At 38.3% G+C, this 18835-nt stretch overlaps 1 protein-coding gene across 15 annotated transcripts in view; it reads left to right on the top strand.

Moving 5' to 3' along the window:
* The window catches only part of ZMYND8 (zinc finger MYND-type containing 8), a 49526-nt gene that overhangs the window by 3520 nt on the left and 27171 nt on the right, over positions 1-18835 (top strand). For 14 of the 15 annotated variants that reach the window (XR_010348353.1, XR_010348352.1, XR_010348355.1 and 11 more), the window contains exons 2-3: positions 7320-7390; positions 17954-18102. Coding sequence is in view for 11 of the 15 variants with exons in the window: in XM_064391358.1 (XP_064247428.1) it covers positions 7320-7390; positions 17954-18102 (220 nt within the window). In the remaining 4 variants the exon portion in view is untranslated. Of the gene's footprint in view, positions 1-2310; positions 2398-7319; positions 7391-17953; positions 18103-18835 lie in introns of those variants that run through there. The other variant, XM_064391363.1, reaches the window with a different exon arrangement.

Raw genomic sequence — 18835 nt, 5'->3', positions numbered from 1 at the left:
CGCAGCAGGCAGGTTAAAGATTGACAATTGCAGTGGCAGGGCTGAGAAAGGCCTTCTGGAAATTTCTGCCATCTTTGTTCCATCCAGGCAAAGCAAATTCAGCCAGGCTGAAGGATTTCAGATGTATATATTTTTTGGTGCTTTGTCAAGGTACAGTGTTATCGCTCACTTCCCTAGGTTGCGTAATGAGCTGTTTTTTCTGTTCAGGACAGATGGAATGTGGGTTTTTGTTTTAAGTGACAGATGCGGGGAAAAAGCACGTATGCTTTCTCCCCAAGATTTTACTGGCCTGGATCTTGTTACAATCACAATTAGACAGGACATGTATGAAGCAATGCAGCTGAGGTTTATTCAGCTTGGAGCAAATGGCCATTATTCTGATTATAACTAGCAGTTAATCGTATAATTACACTGTAAGTTTTCTGGCTACTAGAGAGTAATTTGAATTGCCCAGGATGAATATGATTAGGCATTATTATTTAGTGCCAACATCCAGTTACTTTTGTAATTAACTGGACAAAGAATGGAGTGGGGGGAAAACAAAGGAGTGATCTGGATTATAAATCATGGTGAAAACAGTAGCTTTTTAAAAGCTACATGCCTTTTTCATTCTTTGCAGGCAGACTGTTTCACTTGGAAGCTAAATAGTGCTAGGGAAAAGCTGAGTAATTTCTTTAAACAAATGACACTACTTAACATATTGGAAATGAAAAAAATGCAGAGTATAAACCACTCCAAATGTAGCAGTCACCCCCCCCCCCCACAGTAGGTAGGAGTATGAAATGTGGCAGAAAACCTACGTTGCTACTAAGAGAGCATGTAATGAAAGGAACTTCATGCTCAAAAAGCAGAAATAGATAGATTACATTACAAATTTAGCCCTTCATATCATGTCCACAAACTTCAACTGGCTCATCTTCCTGAGCTGTCTTCCATTTTGTGATATCACATTTGCTTGAGGTTTTTGTTATTGTTTTGTTTTGTTTCTGGTTTTGTTGCTTTGTTTCTCCTGTTCTGCCTTGCTTTTCAGTGTATTGTGCTGTATCATTTCCCAGCTACTGTGGATTCAGTAGCTGAAAAGTGATAGCTGGTGGTCAGTTTTCCATAATGGTGGTACTACTCCAGCATAATTGGTTAAAGGGAGATAAATCTCAGTAAAAGATCTCCTCTGTCTGAAATTCAGGGTATTGATTTGAATTTCCTAAATATCTTGAAAGTTGAACAAAACCTTTGCCCATATGAAATGGAGTAGACAGCAGTTTTCAAATTTTCTTATTTGTGGATCCCCAATATTTTTCCCATGGGCACACGAATCCCATTAGAGTGACTTTAAGCCTGTTAGACTAGGTTTGATTTACTTGGGTATTGTCTGCAACCCCCTTTGTGGTGGTGCACTGGCTTTGAGGGGTCTGCAGACTGGAAGCCAGCACAGTAGGCCGTCAAGCTTGGCCCTTTAAATTGTATTCAGAAAGTAATTTAAATACATTTGTTAATAAACATGTCTTGTGTTCATGGGTTAAAGACTAATTTAGCCATAGCTACATAGGAAGTGAGTTTCATGTATTTGTCTGTCATTCTCATGTTAACCCTTTAGTGCCTGTTGTCAGAGCATCTGTGTTTCACACTGTGAGGTTAAAACCATGCTGTAACAGGATGTTACCATTCTTAGTTCAGCTGATATAAACCTTTACTTTCAAGCATGATTGTTCTCAAATTATATTTGTAGCATCTAAAATCTGTAGCTATTTGGTTGCCTTGCTTGGGCCTCAGCTGTATAGTTTATAGACTTAAAAGATGACTGTGTGACACCAAGGATCCCCCTCCCTCCCCTGATTTTTCTCTTTTGTGCAGCTATTTTGAATAGACACCAAATAAGAGTAAGGTTTTAAAAAGAACTGAAATGTTTTTAAATGAAAAATAGTTACTTTGCTTGTTATCACAGGTAACCAGCTTAAACATTGCTGTACATAGATATCTGAATGAGCCTTTTGTGTATATTAATTACTTAATACCGAGTGTTATTTACTTAATACACATGGAGCACTTTGCAGGGAATTCTGCAAAAGGAAATGCAAAATATGAGGTGCTCACACTGGAGGGTGAAGCTAAAATTGAGTGATTTCCTTAGTAACCTGTGACTTCACAAATCTCCCTATCTTGTGCCTTTTTAGTTAAACGTTCGGATGTCAGGTGTCCTTTGGTCCTTCTTTACCATTTCTGATATTTAGACGCTGGCTTTGAATCTTGCCCTGCTGTGTAAACAGGAGCTGCTGGTATTGAACAAAGTGCTACCATTTTAGCTCCAGAGCAGGAGTGAGGCAGTGCAGTGCTGGCAGACGCCATTTTAAGAGCCCTGCATAAATAGCATAGCTACCGATGAGTAAGAGACTGTTATAGGTGAGTGCTCATACAAAGCTGCTATTTATTCAGCAATGGCATGCAAATAGTGGTTTTTGGTTTTAAATCTTTATTGAATGCAGGGTTTGTTTTTTTTTTTTGAATCATTATTTAGAATTGCTGCTCACAAATGTGATGCATGAGAGGCAGGAATTATCTTAAAGATGAAATTCAGTTTTAGTGCTTATAGTCTTTAATCAGTTTTTGTTTTGTTTTCTGTTAATTAAAAGGGAAAATGCATTCCAGAAATATGTAGTTCTTGATCTGAAATTCATGTGTTATTCCCTGATGTAGATCTGGATTGTGTATGTGGGCATTAGCTGTTTCGAGTGGTTTTCCATATCTGTCAGTTTTTCTTGGTTAAATGTCAAGGTGCAGTAGTTCATCTGCAACTTTTAATTGCTCTTTGTAGTTACTATGGATTAGAGCAGCTTTATATATTCTTGTATATGTACATTTTCTCAGGTAAGTACTACTATTAGTAAAGGAATGATTTTCCTAAACAGAAAAGTCAGTATATAATTCAGGGATGTGAAATTTGAAAACCTGAATTTTTTTTTTTAAAAACCCACTCTCTCTTCAGTTTGGTAGGGAACATATTTTAAAATTAGGCTGTTAAGTTTTTTTTTTTTTTTCATTTTTACCTAAGTATCAATAAATCTTGTCTGTTTGCAATCCTTTTTTTTTTTTTTTTTCTTTCTGTGCCCAACTCTCCCCAAAGGAATAACCTCCACCCCTTCTACCCTCATTCAGATATGCTAAACTAGTTGGTATGAAACCAATTAGCTTAACATTTTAGAAAAAAACCCAAACTTTTGTTGTTGTTGTTGCAAGTTTTGTCAATATGAGTAGGGAAGTTTTAAATGATTAATTGCTTTTCTGGTCATTTGACAGGGAAACTGGCAAAACTTAACTTTCAGTTGTGTTCTTAAAATGTGTTTCTCTGTGTTCATTCATCTTAATGAAGAAATAAGAGTAGCTTTCAGAATTACATAAGCTATTTGTTGTATTCATTTAGGTACTCAATTGAGTATATTCCAGTATCATTTCTGATCTGCAGCTTCAGAGCATCCCATTCATACATGCATGACAGTAACACATACTGGCTGAAATAGCTGCTCTCAGCCCTGTAAAAATGAATTCTCAAAATAAAACTCTCTAGAATAATCTACTTGACCACACAGTTATTGTTTCCATGGAAAGAGATACTTGTTTTTAATTATTTTGCTGCTGGTCTTAATTTTCCTTTTATTTTATTATGGGTAGTAGTAAGGTAACTGATTAATTTTGCTTGAATTATTTAATTGGAAATCTTTTGCTAATGTCTGCATTTGGAAGTTTATGCTTTATAAAGCATTTTCAGAACTTTCCTTGTATTGGTGGAGGGTGCAAAGATGAGAGGATGTCAGCTTTAGAAAAGTTACTGTAAACTTGCTATGAATTGCTGGTATGTATTTATAAACTTGAATCTCAAAGATGACCACTACAGTCATCGCTGCCAACATTCAAACAATGTCATGCTGTGGAAGTCATTATACATTACAGCAAATAAAGCAATGGGAGGTGCTTTTGAAGAGCTGTAAATGTTCAGTGTCTTTTATAGCTATGTCTAACAACTTTTATTTAACTGTTCCCCACCAACATTGGGATTTTTTTTTCAGAACAGTCTCTGTGGTGTTCTTATATACTGAAATGTTTGTGCCCTTAAAAGATTAATTAATTGCAGAGAATATGGAGATGCCTCTGTTCCTCTGAGGCTCAGGTTTCATAATGTAGTAGGTAATTGCTGGATTTGGTGTGAGTATAGGGAAATGTGCTCCTCCATTGCTGAGGAAAGTGGAGAACCTTGCTATCAAGTGGAGAATGCAATTTTGACTGCTCATTTATACTTAAAATCTTTGGGAAGGCTCTTTTCAGGCATCCTTTATGTGATGTGTGCATCCCTACCTATGGGACGGGTTTGGAACTAAACCATCTTTAAGGTCCTGTCCAAGGCGAGCCTTGTATCATTCCAGGATTCTTTGTATCGAGATTTTGCAAGATACTTTGTTCATCTTCTAAGTGTTTCTGAAGAATCTTTGTCTTGTTTACAGCACTACTGCAAGAGCACTTTAAGGGGCGATGGAGGAAACTGACTCAGTTTCCTAAATTAAGCTCCTTATATGAGCGGAACACATTCTGAGCTGAAAAACCCTGCTGTGCTGTTACTGATGGGTGGGAGTCCTGCCCTGTAACCCCTGCAGTGCTGGGTTTGGGCCCAGGGGCACAGAACATCCTCAGTCAGTCTGAAACATCTCCTGGTGCTTTGGTCAGGGAGGTGGGAGCAGTTCCTGCTATGGTGTTGCCATGTGGATCCATCACTCTCATGTCTCATCTCTCTGGATTGTAATAATGATTTGTGCCAACACTGTGTCTTTCATGTTGTACCATGTTCCCTTGAGGATGTTTTAAACAAAATTACCTGATGGATTTGGATGAGTGTGGAATATTATGATTGCTTTAATGTCACTTAAATGTGGGCTGCTAAAAGGGTGGTGCCCTTTTCTCCCTGTGTGGTTCTCTCCCATTTTCTGCATGTCCAGCTGTACAGTGAGTTACATTCCAGAACTGATTTGGATAAAATGGGCGTGATTTCTGGAACAAGAAGTTAAGGATTGGGGAAACCATTCCTTTCAGTAGCAGCCTATGTAAAATGAGTATAAGTGCTCAACCTGAGTTCTGTAAAGTGTGTGTCCTAGTCTGTGTTTGGAACTGGACCTGGAATTAGAAGCAGTTAATGTGCACTGCCAGATGACTCCAGTCTTACAGAATTATTGGGTATGAATACATATATATCTGTATGCATTATTGATCATATACTCGTGGTGTTTTAAAAAGATGGGGTTTGTTACACTTTGGCAATATTGAAATAGGATTTTATAAGGAGGAAGGGGAAGGAGAAACCTCCAGTGCAGCATTGGAAGAGAACAATGAACCCATGCCATGAGCCCATCCCTTCCCTTTGCTTAGGAGAGGAACAGGCAAAGGCAAGTGGTGCATGAAATGTTTTGGTGTCTCCAGGCCACTGCCAGCTCCTCTTTGCTGAGGCCCCTGGGAAAGGGTGTGACAAATGTGCAGAATAATTGATCTGCCCATGCATAGTAAATGTGTGAGCATTGTAGTATGGTTGGCTGTGTTGTGCATTTAATCTGCCCATGCAAAATAAATCTGAGAAGCATTGTGTTACAGTCAACTGTGCTACACATTTACCATAATTCTGGTCACATGGGTGCCTTGACTTGCTCCTGGAATGATCAGAGTAGTCCATGAGCTGGGAGGTAGATGCTGGTAGAATAGAACTTCGGTGTTTTGTGACTTTAAAAGAGCTTATTTTGAAAATTATTTCTATATCCAAATGACAGAGAATAATGATTTCTGGCATTTGTGGTACTTCTGAGCTTTGGGTTTTCCATACATTGAGCTTGGTTAATTTGTAAAATTTCTGCTGACATAACTGTACTATTTAGAACTGTGAAAATAATTGCAATTGAACCCTCCAGTAGCTCACAGTTGGTGAAAAGTAGTTTTGTCAAATAGCAAACTAAAAAAACCTTCTGCTGTTAAGTTTTACTTTGTTCAGGAGTCTCTTTTAACTTATACCCGTAACAGAACTCCTGCTGATATAAACTGTTTGTCAGGCTGAAGAGTTTCTCTGGTGTGAACGTAGCCAAGTCCTCACTGTTGTTTCCGAGCTCTGATGAGGTGTCTCAGGCAGATTTATACACCCTGGCTCAGGCACAGGTCTCCAGCTGCCCTCTTGGCCCTGTCCCTGGAGCTGGGGTGGCTGAACCTCAGCCCACTCCATAGCAGCACAAATTCATAATCTGCCATATCAGTGCAAACTGCTATCAGCAACAGCTTCCATTAACAGACTGAGGGGTAAATTGTCCCTGTACAGGAGAGGATCTGCATCCCTCATGGCTGCTGTGCTCTGGTGGACACTGCAGAACCTGCCTGAAGCTCCAGAGCCCCATTTGTCCATCATTTTGAATTTGGATTTGCTTCATTATCATGTGTTTTCTTTTACCTTTCATCTGGGGTAGTCACTTCTCCAGAACTGCTGTGTAACTCTGTGTTCATTATGTTCATTTTTCCTCTACCTTCCATCTTCTTTCTCCAAAGTGACTTAACAAGCCAAATTGATTGAGTTGTTTTCTTGAATGGCACCACTTTAGAATATCACAAGTAGAATATCAGAAAGTCAGATGTACTTTGTAATAATTTAATCCTGCCTGGAGCAAATGAAAACTGACTGTGTAAGATTGAATGGTAACAACTCTATACTGTTTACTCTTTACAGTTAATAGTTGGTGGAATTGTATTGCCAATAAATTATAAATATTCAGTTTTCTGTTATACAGTCTAGTTCCAAAATACTTAAAATTATTTATTTTATTGTTTTAAAAATTACATTTTACCTTCTAATTTTGCAAGTTGTTCCCTGTTGCTAAGTCTGTTACTTCAGCTAATCTGTTCACGAATGCTGATGAGCATTTAAATGTTGGCAGGCATCTGTCCCATGGTTTATCTGAGATTAGAAGCTGCAAGGAACAGAATTCCTGTTTGTCTGTCACACGCACACAGTTCATACATACATTGCCATAATCTTCAGTACATGTTACAAGACTGTCTTTGGTACAAAAATGTAATTTTTGTGCTTGGTGATTTGCAGCATATGTGTGTACCTGGATTGTTTCTCGCTGTGGTTTGATCAATGTATCAGTGTATCAAATGTAGCTCTGGCAAACAGCAAACCTTTCATTTCATCAGAAATTTCAATGTAGTTGTGTTTGACAGTGTTGGTTGAATTTAATGGGTAGAAGTTAGTAATGGGATTAATACAGTCCATAAAGTATTCTAATTCACCTTTTTGAATCCTGCAGCTTGGCTGAAGAGGAAATAAAGGCAGAGCAGGAGGTGGTGGAGGGGATGGACATCTCCACTCGATCCAAAGGTAAGAGGAATATTTCAATTAGGTTCTACAACACAATTATTTGTAAACCAGGATAGTGAAGGTGTATCATCTACCATGAAGCTACTCTTGAGTGGAGACTCAAGAGTCACTGTATTTTTACAATGACTACTGTATGTTAGGAAGTATTTTAATTTTCCCTTGGTTTTCATTATGTATCAACTCTACACACTCAGATATTTCAGTTTTGTTTTAGGTTTATGAATAACTAAGGTTAAATTACCAAAAAACAGAAACCTCTTGTATTACTTACCATGGCTTCCTCTAAAGTAGTGCTTCTAGATTGGCAAGACAGGAGAAAGTAGTAGTACTAGCAAAACTATTGAGGTAGTTTTTCCTACTGTAATGAATTTTTTTTCCTAAGAATAAAGAATCACAGTAACATTTCTGTTTCCAAAGAAATTAGTCCCCTGAGCAGTATGTATTTCATGGACATTCATTCCTGTCCATCTCCTTTTGTACTTGCAGCTGAGTTTACCTGAAAGCCAGCAGCAATAGTTACTACCATCCTTTTAAAGTTCTGGCACATACCCAGTCACTCTTCACATTCCTACAGCAGGGCTCACAAGTCTGGTTAACTCTGGAAGTGCAGGTGGGATTGTCTTGAAGACATGGCACAGATCACCTGCATGTTTTTTAATGAGGAAGCTTGGCTGGATAACATGGTTATAAAATTGGATTCAGGTCTTATTTGTACAAACAGACAGTAAATTTATAGTTTGGGTTCTCATGGTGTGGTTAGGTGAGGTGGTGCATGTGATCTGACACCTCAGAAGAGATACACTAGCTCTTTTGTTCCTTCTCCCTGTCTTGTTCTCCCTTCTCTCCTGATCTTATATGTCAGTCTGCACTACTGGACTGCTTTCAATATTTACTTCTCTTTGTAATTCAGCTTTCTAAGCCAGCAGAAAGTAAATGTTTTTGTTGCTTTAATGATTGCTACTGACTGGGGTGAGCTCCCAGCTCTGTGCACCACCACTTAGTTCCTTTGTGGTGCTTGTCACATCCCAGCCACTTGAACTTTCTAACCAACTTCAAAGCTGGAACATTTTTCTGCTGTTGTAGTGATCAGTTTGTTTGTGAAAGAGTTTGATAACATAAGAACTTGGTATAACATACAATGGGGGTTATTAGATACATTTAGCTGCTCATGAAATCTCATTTTTATTTCTCCTTAGAAACTCTGGCCCACTTTCTAGTACTAATAAGAGTTCTGCATGCCTTAACTGAGCTAAACCATTACTTATGTTACTCTGACACAATTAATGTCTAAAAGACACTTAATCTGATATCTGCTTATGTAGATGTAAACATTTTGGTTCTGGTGCTTGAATCAGCCACAAACAGGTGTGTGGGCCATAGAAAAAGCTTCCATTTCCTCCTGGTAGTTCTAGTGCTGTCCTGACCTCAGGATATGTTGTTTCAGTGAATTAAACACACAGAAAACTTTTTGCTTTTTGTTTGGTAGGATTAAGATAAAGCTTTTTAGGACAGTGAGCTGATTTAATATCATAGTTACTGAAAAGCTCAGTCTGTCATGTCCCAGTCTTCTCACACACATGATCTTGCAGGTTCCCTTGCATTGTGGGCTCTTAACAATTAGAAGTGGTCAGTTCAGAGGGATTTAACCTGGCAGAAAGGGACTCAGGTTTTCATTCAGTTTACTGTTGTTGCAAATCCCTGAACCAGCTGATGCCAAAGCCAGTCTCACCACAGTGCTGGTTTAGGTTGACCCAAGCTGTCCTTGTGTGGAAGCCACTGGTCCATGCCTAGATGTTCTCCTAGTGCTTTAAATACCAGTGAGAGTGATGTCAATGGCATTTCTCTATCACCATAGTAGAGATAAAACTTAGCAAGTGTTGAATCACTTTAATAATAAGGGAATTGGTATTTGTTTAGCTAGATACTGATTTGCTTTAGTTGGTTTGTTAAATTTAACATGTATGTTGATAAAAACCCTGCCAGCACCACTCCAAGGACAAGAATTACAACCACCCACCCCAAGCCCTTACAGGCTTATTTTTTTCCAGTGAAGAATGTGAGATATAAAGAGCTCTTTAGACTTAACTGTAAACCATTTCTCTTTGTTGTATACCCAAGCTAATCTGTAAATTAGCGATAGAACTTAATAATAGTTGAAAATACAGCTTCTCACAGAAAATAAAAGAATCATAAATGTCATCTCCAAGAACTGGCCCCATTACAGGCCTGGTGTAATGAATATTCCTGGACTCCTGTTACTGAGATGAAACAAGCTTCTCTGATAGTTCAGTGCAGCATTTCTGCAGCAGAGAAGTCACAAACCAGAATTTCAAAACTGTTATTCTGCTCTGTGCAAGGCAGAAAAAGTGCAGCAAAGTTCTCAACTGGTGGGATGGTGGCAGCAATGTCTCCGCTTGCAGAAATTGGCTTGTGCAGAGTTTTGCTTTGTGTGTTTTGGAAAGGATATAGATGAGGAAGTTGACCCTATCGAGGCAAATCTGGTGGGGAGCACACAGCTCTTTGTGCTTTGTTTGGGTTTTTTGATGTGTGAGAAGCCTGTGCAAGAGATCAGTCCATGGCACTGTACAACTACAGACTTGACTTGAGCAGCAGATGTGCTGCAAGTCTGTAACTTGCTTACCCAGCCATGGTTTGTACAGCTCATCTGAGGCTGTGTCTAAAGAAAGTTGTAGGGAAATAAATTTAATTGCTATAATACCAATTAGCCTGATGCAGACCTCCTCATGAACATTCTTGTTTTGGTAAAAGCAGTTTAATTGCTATAATTCGGTCGCAGTTCAGTTTAAGCTAAACTAAACCATGCATTGTTTAATCTGTAACACAGGTCTGAGCACAGCCTTTGAGTTGGTCTAGGTAACGTGGTGGTTTCAAAGCAGCCTGAGCTGGTCAAACTGCTCAGTGCAGCAGTTTTATCCACTTCCTTCCATAGCTAAGCTGGCAGGAAACTAACTGAACCATAAAACATGAGCAGTTTTCTACTAGCTCAGTGTGCTGAAACAGCTTGGTGAGCTGCCAGGAGTGGTGTAAGAGAGAAGGCAGGAATACACCAGTTGGGTGCAGGAAGTGTGGAGCTTTGTTAGCAAGCATTTAGAGAGGCTAGGCTGGAATGAAAGCAGAGCTGAAAGCCATCACTGACACTTCTTGCTTTATACTGTGGTAGATAAAGTGAGTCTGTAGCTGGTCAGGGCTATGGAGTCATACATGTTCAGCTGCATTTCTCTACCCTTCTCCTTTGCTGGCTGTAATGATTCTGCTGTTGCACAGTCAACTGTGTCAAGTAGCTGATCTAGCAGAAAATTGACCATTTTTTGTAGTACCAGGTTTTGCCTGAATCATGAACTGATTAACCCTCCTGTTACACACAAGTGCCTGTGTACAAAAAGTTGTGGGGACAGATACCTAGTAAGGTGGGAAAGAGGAGTACAGTAACTCCAGCAGTTGTGATTTAGATCTGCTTATAAGCTGTGCAGCCTTGTTAAAGATAAGGTTTTAAAATACACTGCTCTCTTGATGAGAGCAAGAAAGCATAAGGCATGTGAGAACTGGAAGTGGGAAATGGCAGCTTAAAGAGAATCCAAAAACAGGAGTCCAAAATCCAAGGAATCCAAAAACAGAAAATGAACAGAGGATTGCTCTTTAGTGAAGGAGAGAGGCTGTGGATTGCATGATTATATTTTGTCCTTTCTTTATGATATATTGACATGTCCAGCAGAAATATTTTATTATATTTCTGCTCCAGCCTTATGGACTACTTTTTAATAAACAAGGTTTATTAAATATTTCAAGATGGGGCTTGCAAGGTCTCTGGATAAATGTCTAAGCATTTCCAGGTTGTGGTTTCAGTGCAAATTCTGTCTTCGCTTGTACTTGTTCTCTTTGGAAAGAATGAACTCTCCACTGAGTGTTTTCTTCCTAATAACCTGGAAGAATTTTTTTTTAAATCCTCTCTGCTAGTTTAACTTAGCTGCTAACAGTGGCAAGCTGTGGTGGCAGATAGGCTTCCATGCAGGTTTTTATGTATTTCAGCTGATACTGGAACCATTGCCTGTTTAGTGCCCAGTGAAAAGGAGCTCTTTAACTCTCCTCTTGCCATCATCAGTCACACATCTCTCTGCCTTTGCACTTCTGCTGGCTCTCAGGACTTGGGTGGAGAGGTTGTTTTGTACCTGCTTTTCTCACTGAACCAGATTACTGGGGAGTTGAGCAGATGTTGGACATTGCTGGGAGCAGCCCTGCCCCAGCAGGGACAGCTGCTCATTGGATGGTCTTTGCTTGGCATAAAGTCATAGACTGAGGCCCTACTTAATGGGGAGAATTCTGACATCTACAGGTTTGGGGTTTTTTTCAGGTTTGTGTTAAAGCCTTTGGTCTTAGGAGCTCCTCTCAGTGGTAAAATGTTCAGATACAATGAATATAAATACAAAAATGACTAATTAAAGTGAATTCTGACAATGCATGATACATTTTGTAACAGTTTCGTAATAGTACATCTCTATCAGCTTTCTTTGTAGTGATACCAAGTATTTAACCACACAGAGATGAGATTCTTACTCTAGTGGTGAAGCTGAGACTCCTGCAGGGAAGAGAAGTGCAGCCCTGGGCTTTTGTCTCTGGTGCAGAGCCCTTGCTATCAGCAGTCTCACCTTAGGAGGGCCTTGGGACAGCAAGTCCCCCACAGCCAGGCTCCAGCTTATCCTTGCCTTTCAGCTCTTACCTTGCAAGTTGTTGGGAAGTGTTTCTTTTTTTTTATCTCCCAAAGTCCTACAGTGAAGAAACAACTAACAGTGTCTTTTTGTACTTGTGTAAGACTGTAACGTGGCAGGAGTTCATCAGAATTTACACAACCACAGCTGACCTCTGTTATTTATTGCATTAAGTAACTGGATTGGGTTAATTACATCTGTTGAAGTTTCTGGAATGTAAACAGGGCTTTAGTGGTTGGTTGCAACTGCATCATGTTTCAAAACTCTGGCAGAAAATTAAAATTCCTCAAAGCTGATTGTAAGTTCTAACAGATTTATCCATGATTTTATTAAGTTTTAAAGATATTTGCCCTTGCTAAAGTATTGCAGGCAATAGATTTGAAAAATCAGAAGTCTTTTAACAACCATTCAGGATAATAAATGTAACTGGAAGGCTTCAAAGTTCTGCAATTTTTCTAAACCTGTTCTATCAGATGGGACAAGGTAGTATTGCTATGTTTTCTGTCAGTTTTCTTCACTGATTGCACTCCATACCATTTAAAGTACAGGCATTCAGAGATTTTGAGAAGGACTGGCAGTCTAGGTGATTTTTTTTTCTTGTTCCTTCTAAAGGTATAGATACACATTTCTGCAGGGTAATGGCAGCTTAAGCAATCTTCAGTCACCTTTCTATTATTGTACCTTCTCTCAGACTGCCTTCTTACAGCTGTTTTTTAAATCCATCAAATAAAGTCTTCATGCAACTGTTTTTAATAATTTTTTTGGTTTTTACATTTTATCGAATTTAATTCTTTGACTTGTTTCACCAAATGCTGGCAGAACTGTTAGTGCCATAATAAAAGGCATAGCATGGCATTGGGAATAAACTTTAAGTGATGCTTTGCTGAGTGTCTTACATGTTTCTAGTTGGAAATGTTATTCAGAATTTTGCATATTTGTCCCCCTTACATTGAGATATCAAAAACCTGCTTAGATCACAGGAATCTTATTGTAACTAAGTCTCAGTTTACTGATGTCTTCTGTGAGGCTAAAATAATGCTTTCACTGAAAAAAACACATTGCTGTTTCTGGCTCCTGGAGAACCAAAATGACTGTTAATCTTACCACCTTTATCACAAATCATATTAAAAAGCTTATTTAATTTCTTTTTTTGTGGTTGTTTTTGTTACTATTTGAACAAATGTGTTTGTTAGTTTCCCTCTTACCACTTTCTGAATATTTCCAGAACAGAAGTTTTATTCTCCAAGCAGTAAGCAGCTCATTTTTAATAGGATTTATATCTACAATTTAAGAAAACTAGGTATGGTATTTGAATAAGTAATACTCCTCATGAAAGTAAACTTGATATAGTTAAGATTTTCTTTTTTATTGTCTGCACTTTGAAATGCAAAACTTTTCTTCCCATCCACACAATCTCAAAGAAGGTTAAGTTCTTCACTCACAGTAAAAGATTTATTTTGTTTGCCTTTTTGGTGAGGTTGAACTTGAAAATTGTGCTCTATTGTAATTCTGGTTTACTCAGGCTTTCTCATTTGCCTTGCTGTCCATTGCATTGAGGATGGGGGGCTAAGGCCACATATCCTGGTCTAAGTCACATTTCCATCCTTTTCCCTTATACTGGCACTTTCAACTCTGGGACTTGTTGCTCTGCTGACTGAACTGAAATTACATTTTAAGGTTGTTGTTGATTTAGGCCATATCAGTTTTCCAAACCATCTTGCTTCCTGGATGAATGAACCACAGTGTTGGAGAAAGAAAAAGGAAACAAATTTTATTTGTGGAAGGGTGCTGTGAAGCCTTGACTTAGGTGTGGGTTTCAGCTCTCATTAAGGCTTTATTGGGATAGAAAATAATCCAAATGTAAGAGGTTTCTAAAAATACATAGGTAGACATGATTTCACCATTGTTTTAGTCTGGAATTGACTTGATTGCATTTAGCTTAAGTTTTTAAATTGAAAAAATAACAAGTATGGAAAGAAGGGCATTAGGGGGTGTCACTGTCAGTCTGTGGTACTGAGCAATTTATGCTTTGTTCTTACAGTAAGGCATCTTGATGTTGCTTGTTTTCAAGAAGAGTTACATTTAAATATCACAGGAAAAGCAAAGAAAACAGCATCCTACTTTTACAGGTTTTCTGAGCTGGCACCTGCTTCTTTTGAGCAAGCGAGAATTCTCGGTTGTCAGGGATCCCTGCTATGGAGTGTTTACCGTGCAGCACTTTGCAATACACAAAGTATAAAAATATTTGGTTGTGGTCTGTGTTCCATATGCTGCAGCAAGACAAGATCTCTGATATAAATAATACACTTTTGTTTGTTTTTATAATTTTTTTAAGCTAAACTCTAGTAAGTCATTACCATAGTTATTACAAAGTGCATTGCCATCACATAAAGTTGGACTTACAAAGCAGTCATAAAGTGTGAAATGAGATTGCTTTAGGGTTTAAGTATACTTTAGTCTGTCCCCTGGGAGCAGTAGTTGCTAATCCTTTAGTCACATGATGGCATTCAGAAACAAAGATGTGAGCTTCAGGTGAAGCTCAGGCTAGCTTGTTGCTCCCCAGTGAATGATTTGTAAGAGCACTCAGAGGTGCTTATTGTCAACCTTGTCAACATCACAGACCAATTAATACTAACCTAGTGATGCAAAACCAGGGAACTTTTAATGAGAATTTCAAAAGTTATTTCAGGTGTCTATTTTTTCACTTGAGCTGGAAACTCATTTTTAAAGTGGTGCTAAGAAAGCAAAATCACACAAAATAACCAATAAATAAGTAGACTAAGGTTGCTTGGCAAAATTAATATTTTTAGTACAATTGGTTTATCAGTGAGAAGTTTGGATCAGGGTGTGATGGGAGTTCAGTAGGAGGAGGAAAATTGCACAATCACAAGCAAGTGGTAACCAGCTGGCATGGTGAGATCCTTCCTAAGGTGAGACCATTCTTGCTCGTTAAACACTTTTTGAAAAATATTTCCTTATCATAGAAGAGACCACAGAAGTTCTGTCTGTTCCCTTTTGGAGCAGAAACTTGAATAAACCCCTTAAGCAATGATACAGTCACCAAGTTACTGCACAGCTTAAATTTGGCCTCTTTTGTTCTTTCCCCCCAGATTTGTTTCACATTTTTCAAGTAACCCTACACTAGGGAAATGATTCAAAATTAAAAATTAACTTTCCTCCTTACAGGTTGTTGTAACAGTGATCAGTTTCTTGATCTGGCTCACAACTCAGCTACAGGAACTCTGTTCATACAGCTGGGAGAGCCCAGGGAGGGAGAAGCAGCAGTTTGTGCTAAACAGAGTATTTCTGCTGAAAGAAATTCACACAAAATGCAATTTTTAATCATAATTAGAATTGAAAGCTATAGCTCAAACAATTTAGGAAGATGCTACCATTCTTTTGTTAGTTGAAATGAATTAAAAGAGTGTTCATGTTATCAGGTTCCTCAGGTAAATTGGCAGCATACTGTGGTAGTTCAAGACACTGACCTGTTCCACTAGCAGAACTAAATCTGAAAAAATATGCCTTTGCATTGCTGTTTTCCTGTCTGTTCCTTAATTTTTCCAGTTACATTGCCTCAAGAAAACCTCTGTGTATTTGAATAACTTGCCAGCTGAAAAAAAAAAAAAGGAAGTGTATTTCAGGTCAGTTTTTGTACATTGTCTATGAGTCACCACGAGTTGATTTGAAAATCCCCAGTATACTCAGGCTTCTTGAACCAAGGAGGAAAATTACATCACTTTAAGTAGTTTTTCAAATTACTTAACCAAACATACATGTTTGTGTGACCATTTCATAAGATTAGTATTGAATCAGCACCTTTTCTGTTGAATTGTAGCTTGGATTTGGCTGCGACTGAATAGTCATTCAGTTCTGGTTTAGCTAATAACAGTTTAACACTTTCCTGACCCTGAGTCAGTTTAGGAGAGAAACAACATTTAAAAGTTGAAATAGGTCACGTGAAGGGTGTAGGAGCTTTACTGGTGATTTTTGTACTTAGAGATGAGACACAATGTGCAGTGTCACAGCTTCTGTGTAAACCTCACAGTCTGAGGCTGAAGAGCTGAAACTGGTGTGCTCCACTGGTGGCAGTTTTGTGCCTGGAAGAAAGAAATAAAGGCAAAGAGCAAAAAAACTCTACTGTCCATTTCCCCTCCTGGTTTAAGGTGTGCCTGTGTAGGTACAATCTGGAAATAAAACCCCAAATGTCTTCAGGGAGTTACAGGGATGGCTTTATTTTCTGGTGAGAAACTTGGGCTTAGAGACCCTTTTGAGGATATTATTTGCAAATAATAATAAAGAAACAAAGACTTTAATATGGTGGTGAGAAGATGAGAAAAGACATGGTATGATGCTGTTTTTTGTGGGTCACTATGAATGCAAACAGCTCCCATGCTGAAAAAGCTCCATTCTACTTTCATGGAAAAAAAAATAGCATTCAGCTTGTTTGGTTTTAAGTTTGATCATTTTGATTTAGTTGTGAGCTTTGGTTTTTTAGCTGACACTGATGCTGCAGTTTCTTCCAGGATAGCTGGATTAACACAGCTCTCTTGGGATGTATGAAGCATATCCCAGTCCAAGGAGTTCTTCTGCCACCTTCTGTGCATAATCAGCTGAACTGACAAACCCTCTGAGTTTGCTGTCAGCAGACTTGTACTGTGTTGGCATTTTTATTGTCGTAATTGCTTAAGGAGGGGAGGAAACAGACATTGTATTTTTCACACATGTAGGTGACATAGCAGCTCTTTGTATTGTCAAATCAATCTAAATTTTGGGCTGAATGGAGCAGGAGGCAGATTTGCTTGAATCCAAACACAGCAAGTAACAATAATGGCCTCAGACACATTGTATTGATTGATTTCAGCCAAGGCATGTCAGCAGATAACTGGTGCTAAATGCTGCCAGTATGTGTAAAAGGGGAGGGGTGTGTGGGAAGGGAAAAAAGTCACAGGTTTTGGTATCAAAGCTCAAAACATGACATGTTTGTTTATTTAAACCAGCTTTACTACATTTTGCCAGCATTTTATAGCTTATGTCAACAGAAGAGTTCCTCTTAGAGCTGACAGTAATATGTCTGCTGGAGTCACTGTGCTTACTGAGCTAGTGGTAGACACTTCTAGAATTGTTGAAATTCCAGATGTTGTTAGCCTGGTGTAGCTGTTCAAAGGTAGGAAAACACAGGATAGGCAAACACCTCTACATTTGTTTTCTCTCTTTAAGTTATATGTCTCTCCACCTATATTTTCATATTTTTTAATAGTTTCCCTAAATATTATCTTGACACATGTTAACCAAGCTTTTGGTCAATCAGAAATCATCATACAGCACTATATTTTCCATAGATTTGTGTAGAAAGTGACCAAAACTGCTGCAGTTCTTAATTTTTTTTCTGTGCAGTTAAATATTAGGGGGATGGTTTGGTTGTTTCTCTTGTGATATTGTTGAATTCTGATCCCTGTGGTTCTATGTATAATTTTGTTTTGTTGCATGCATTGAAACCTTAAGTAAAAATTAAACTTGTTGACCCAACTGTGATGAAATTTTACAATTTTATTGTATTTTGTCAGAATCAGATTACTGTTCTATGACTGTCCTTTACAACTGATTGCGTACTCGTTTCTTTTGAAAAATAGCAGTAAGTTCTTTTTAATTGAGCTGAGCATTTCACATTTTTTGTGGATTACTGGAATTTTGTTCTGAGAGAATGAAGTTGCAAATGCTCTTATTTTAAAAAGATGAAATAAAAGTCTTTGAAGAGTGTGAAGGACAAACCGTAACATTGTAGGAACATTTTTCATCAGTTTGCAGTCTTTACCCACGTTGTTTGTGTCTGTTACAGATCCTGGCTCTGCTGAACGTGCAGCACAAAAACGGAAATTTCCCAGCCCTCCACATTCCTCCAACGGCCACTCACCTCAAGATGCCTCCACAAGTCCTATAAAAAAGAAAAAGAAGCCTGGTCTATTGAACAGTAATAATAAAGAGCAGGTAAGAGAAGCCATGGTTTTGTTATGCTAGAATATGGAGCAGTAGAGGATGTAGAGATAGCTGATCAGGAGCTCAGTCTTCTTCAAGGAAGCTCCATTGTTGGATTCTTAAGGAATGGATATTAATTTTTGAATGCAGTGGGGGTAGAATTTGGTATTTTTATTTGAATGCTCTTTGATTATTGTTTTACATCTGTTGAAAAAGACCACCTGTGTTCTGCTTAGTGATTTCATAAAGGTAATAAGATGTATAACTAATAAATGCAAATTGTAACAGAATTATTATGAATAATTACAACAATGAATAATAACAATAACAAAACCAAAAATAGCTGTTTTTTTATTAAAACCATTAGCAGGAAATGTTCAGTAGTGTGATAACCTAGATTAAGAAAGGTCTCATAATGTCACTGAAGTTCCACATCTGCTTGCAGTCCTTTCCTACTGCCTGTTAGTCAGCTCCACCTTGGTACTCTGTGTATTTCCCCCCCTCCCTTAAAGTTTCCAGGCAGTGTACACTCCTACCAAACTAGTTGAATCATAGGGTCACACTCACTTTTCAGTCTTTATGCTTGTAACCTTATTTTTACTGTCTTCTGAATGCTGAATTGATAGCATTTGTTGTCCTTCTTGGAACTTGACTCCACAAGTCTTTGAAAATTTCTAATCCATTGTATGATGCACGTGAAAGAATTACATGAATTGTATTGAATAGCAAATGTTGTAAAGCATCT

Source organism: Passer domesticus, chromosome 16 (genome assembly GCF_036417665.1).
Source record: "Passer domesticus isolate bPasDom1 chromosome 16, bPasDom1.hap1, whole genome shotgun sequence".
Taxonomy (NCBI): Eukaryota; Metazoa; Chordata; class Aves; order Passeriformes; family Passeridae; genus Passer; species Passer domesticus.
This window is presented reverse-complemented; position numbering and strand designations above follow the sequence as displayed.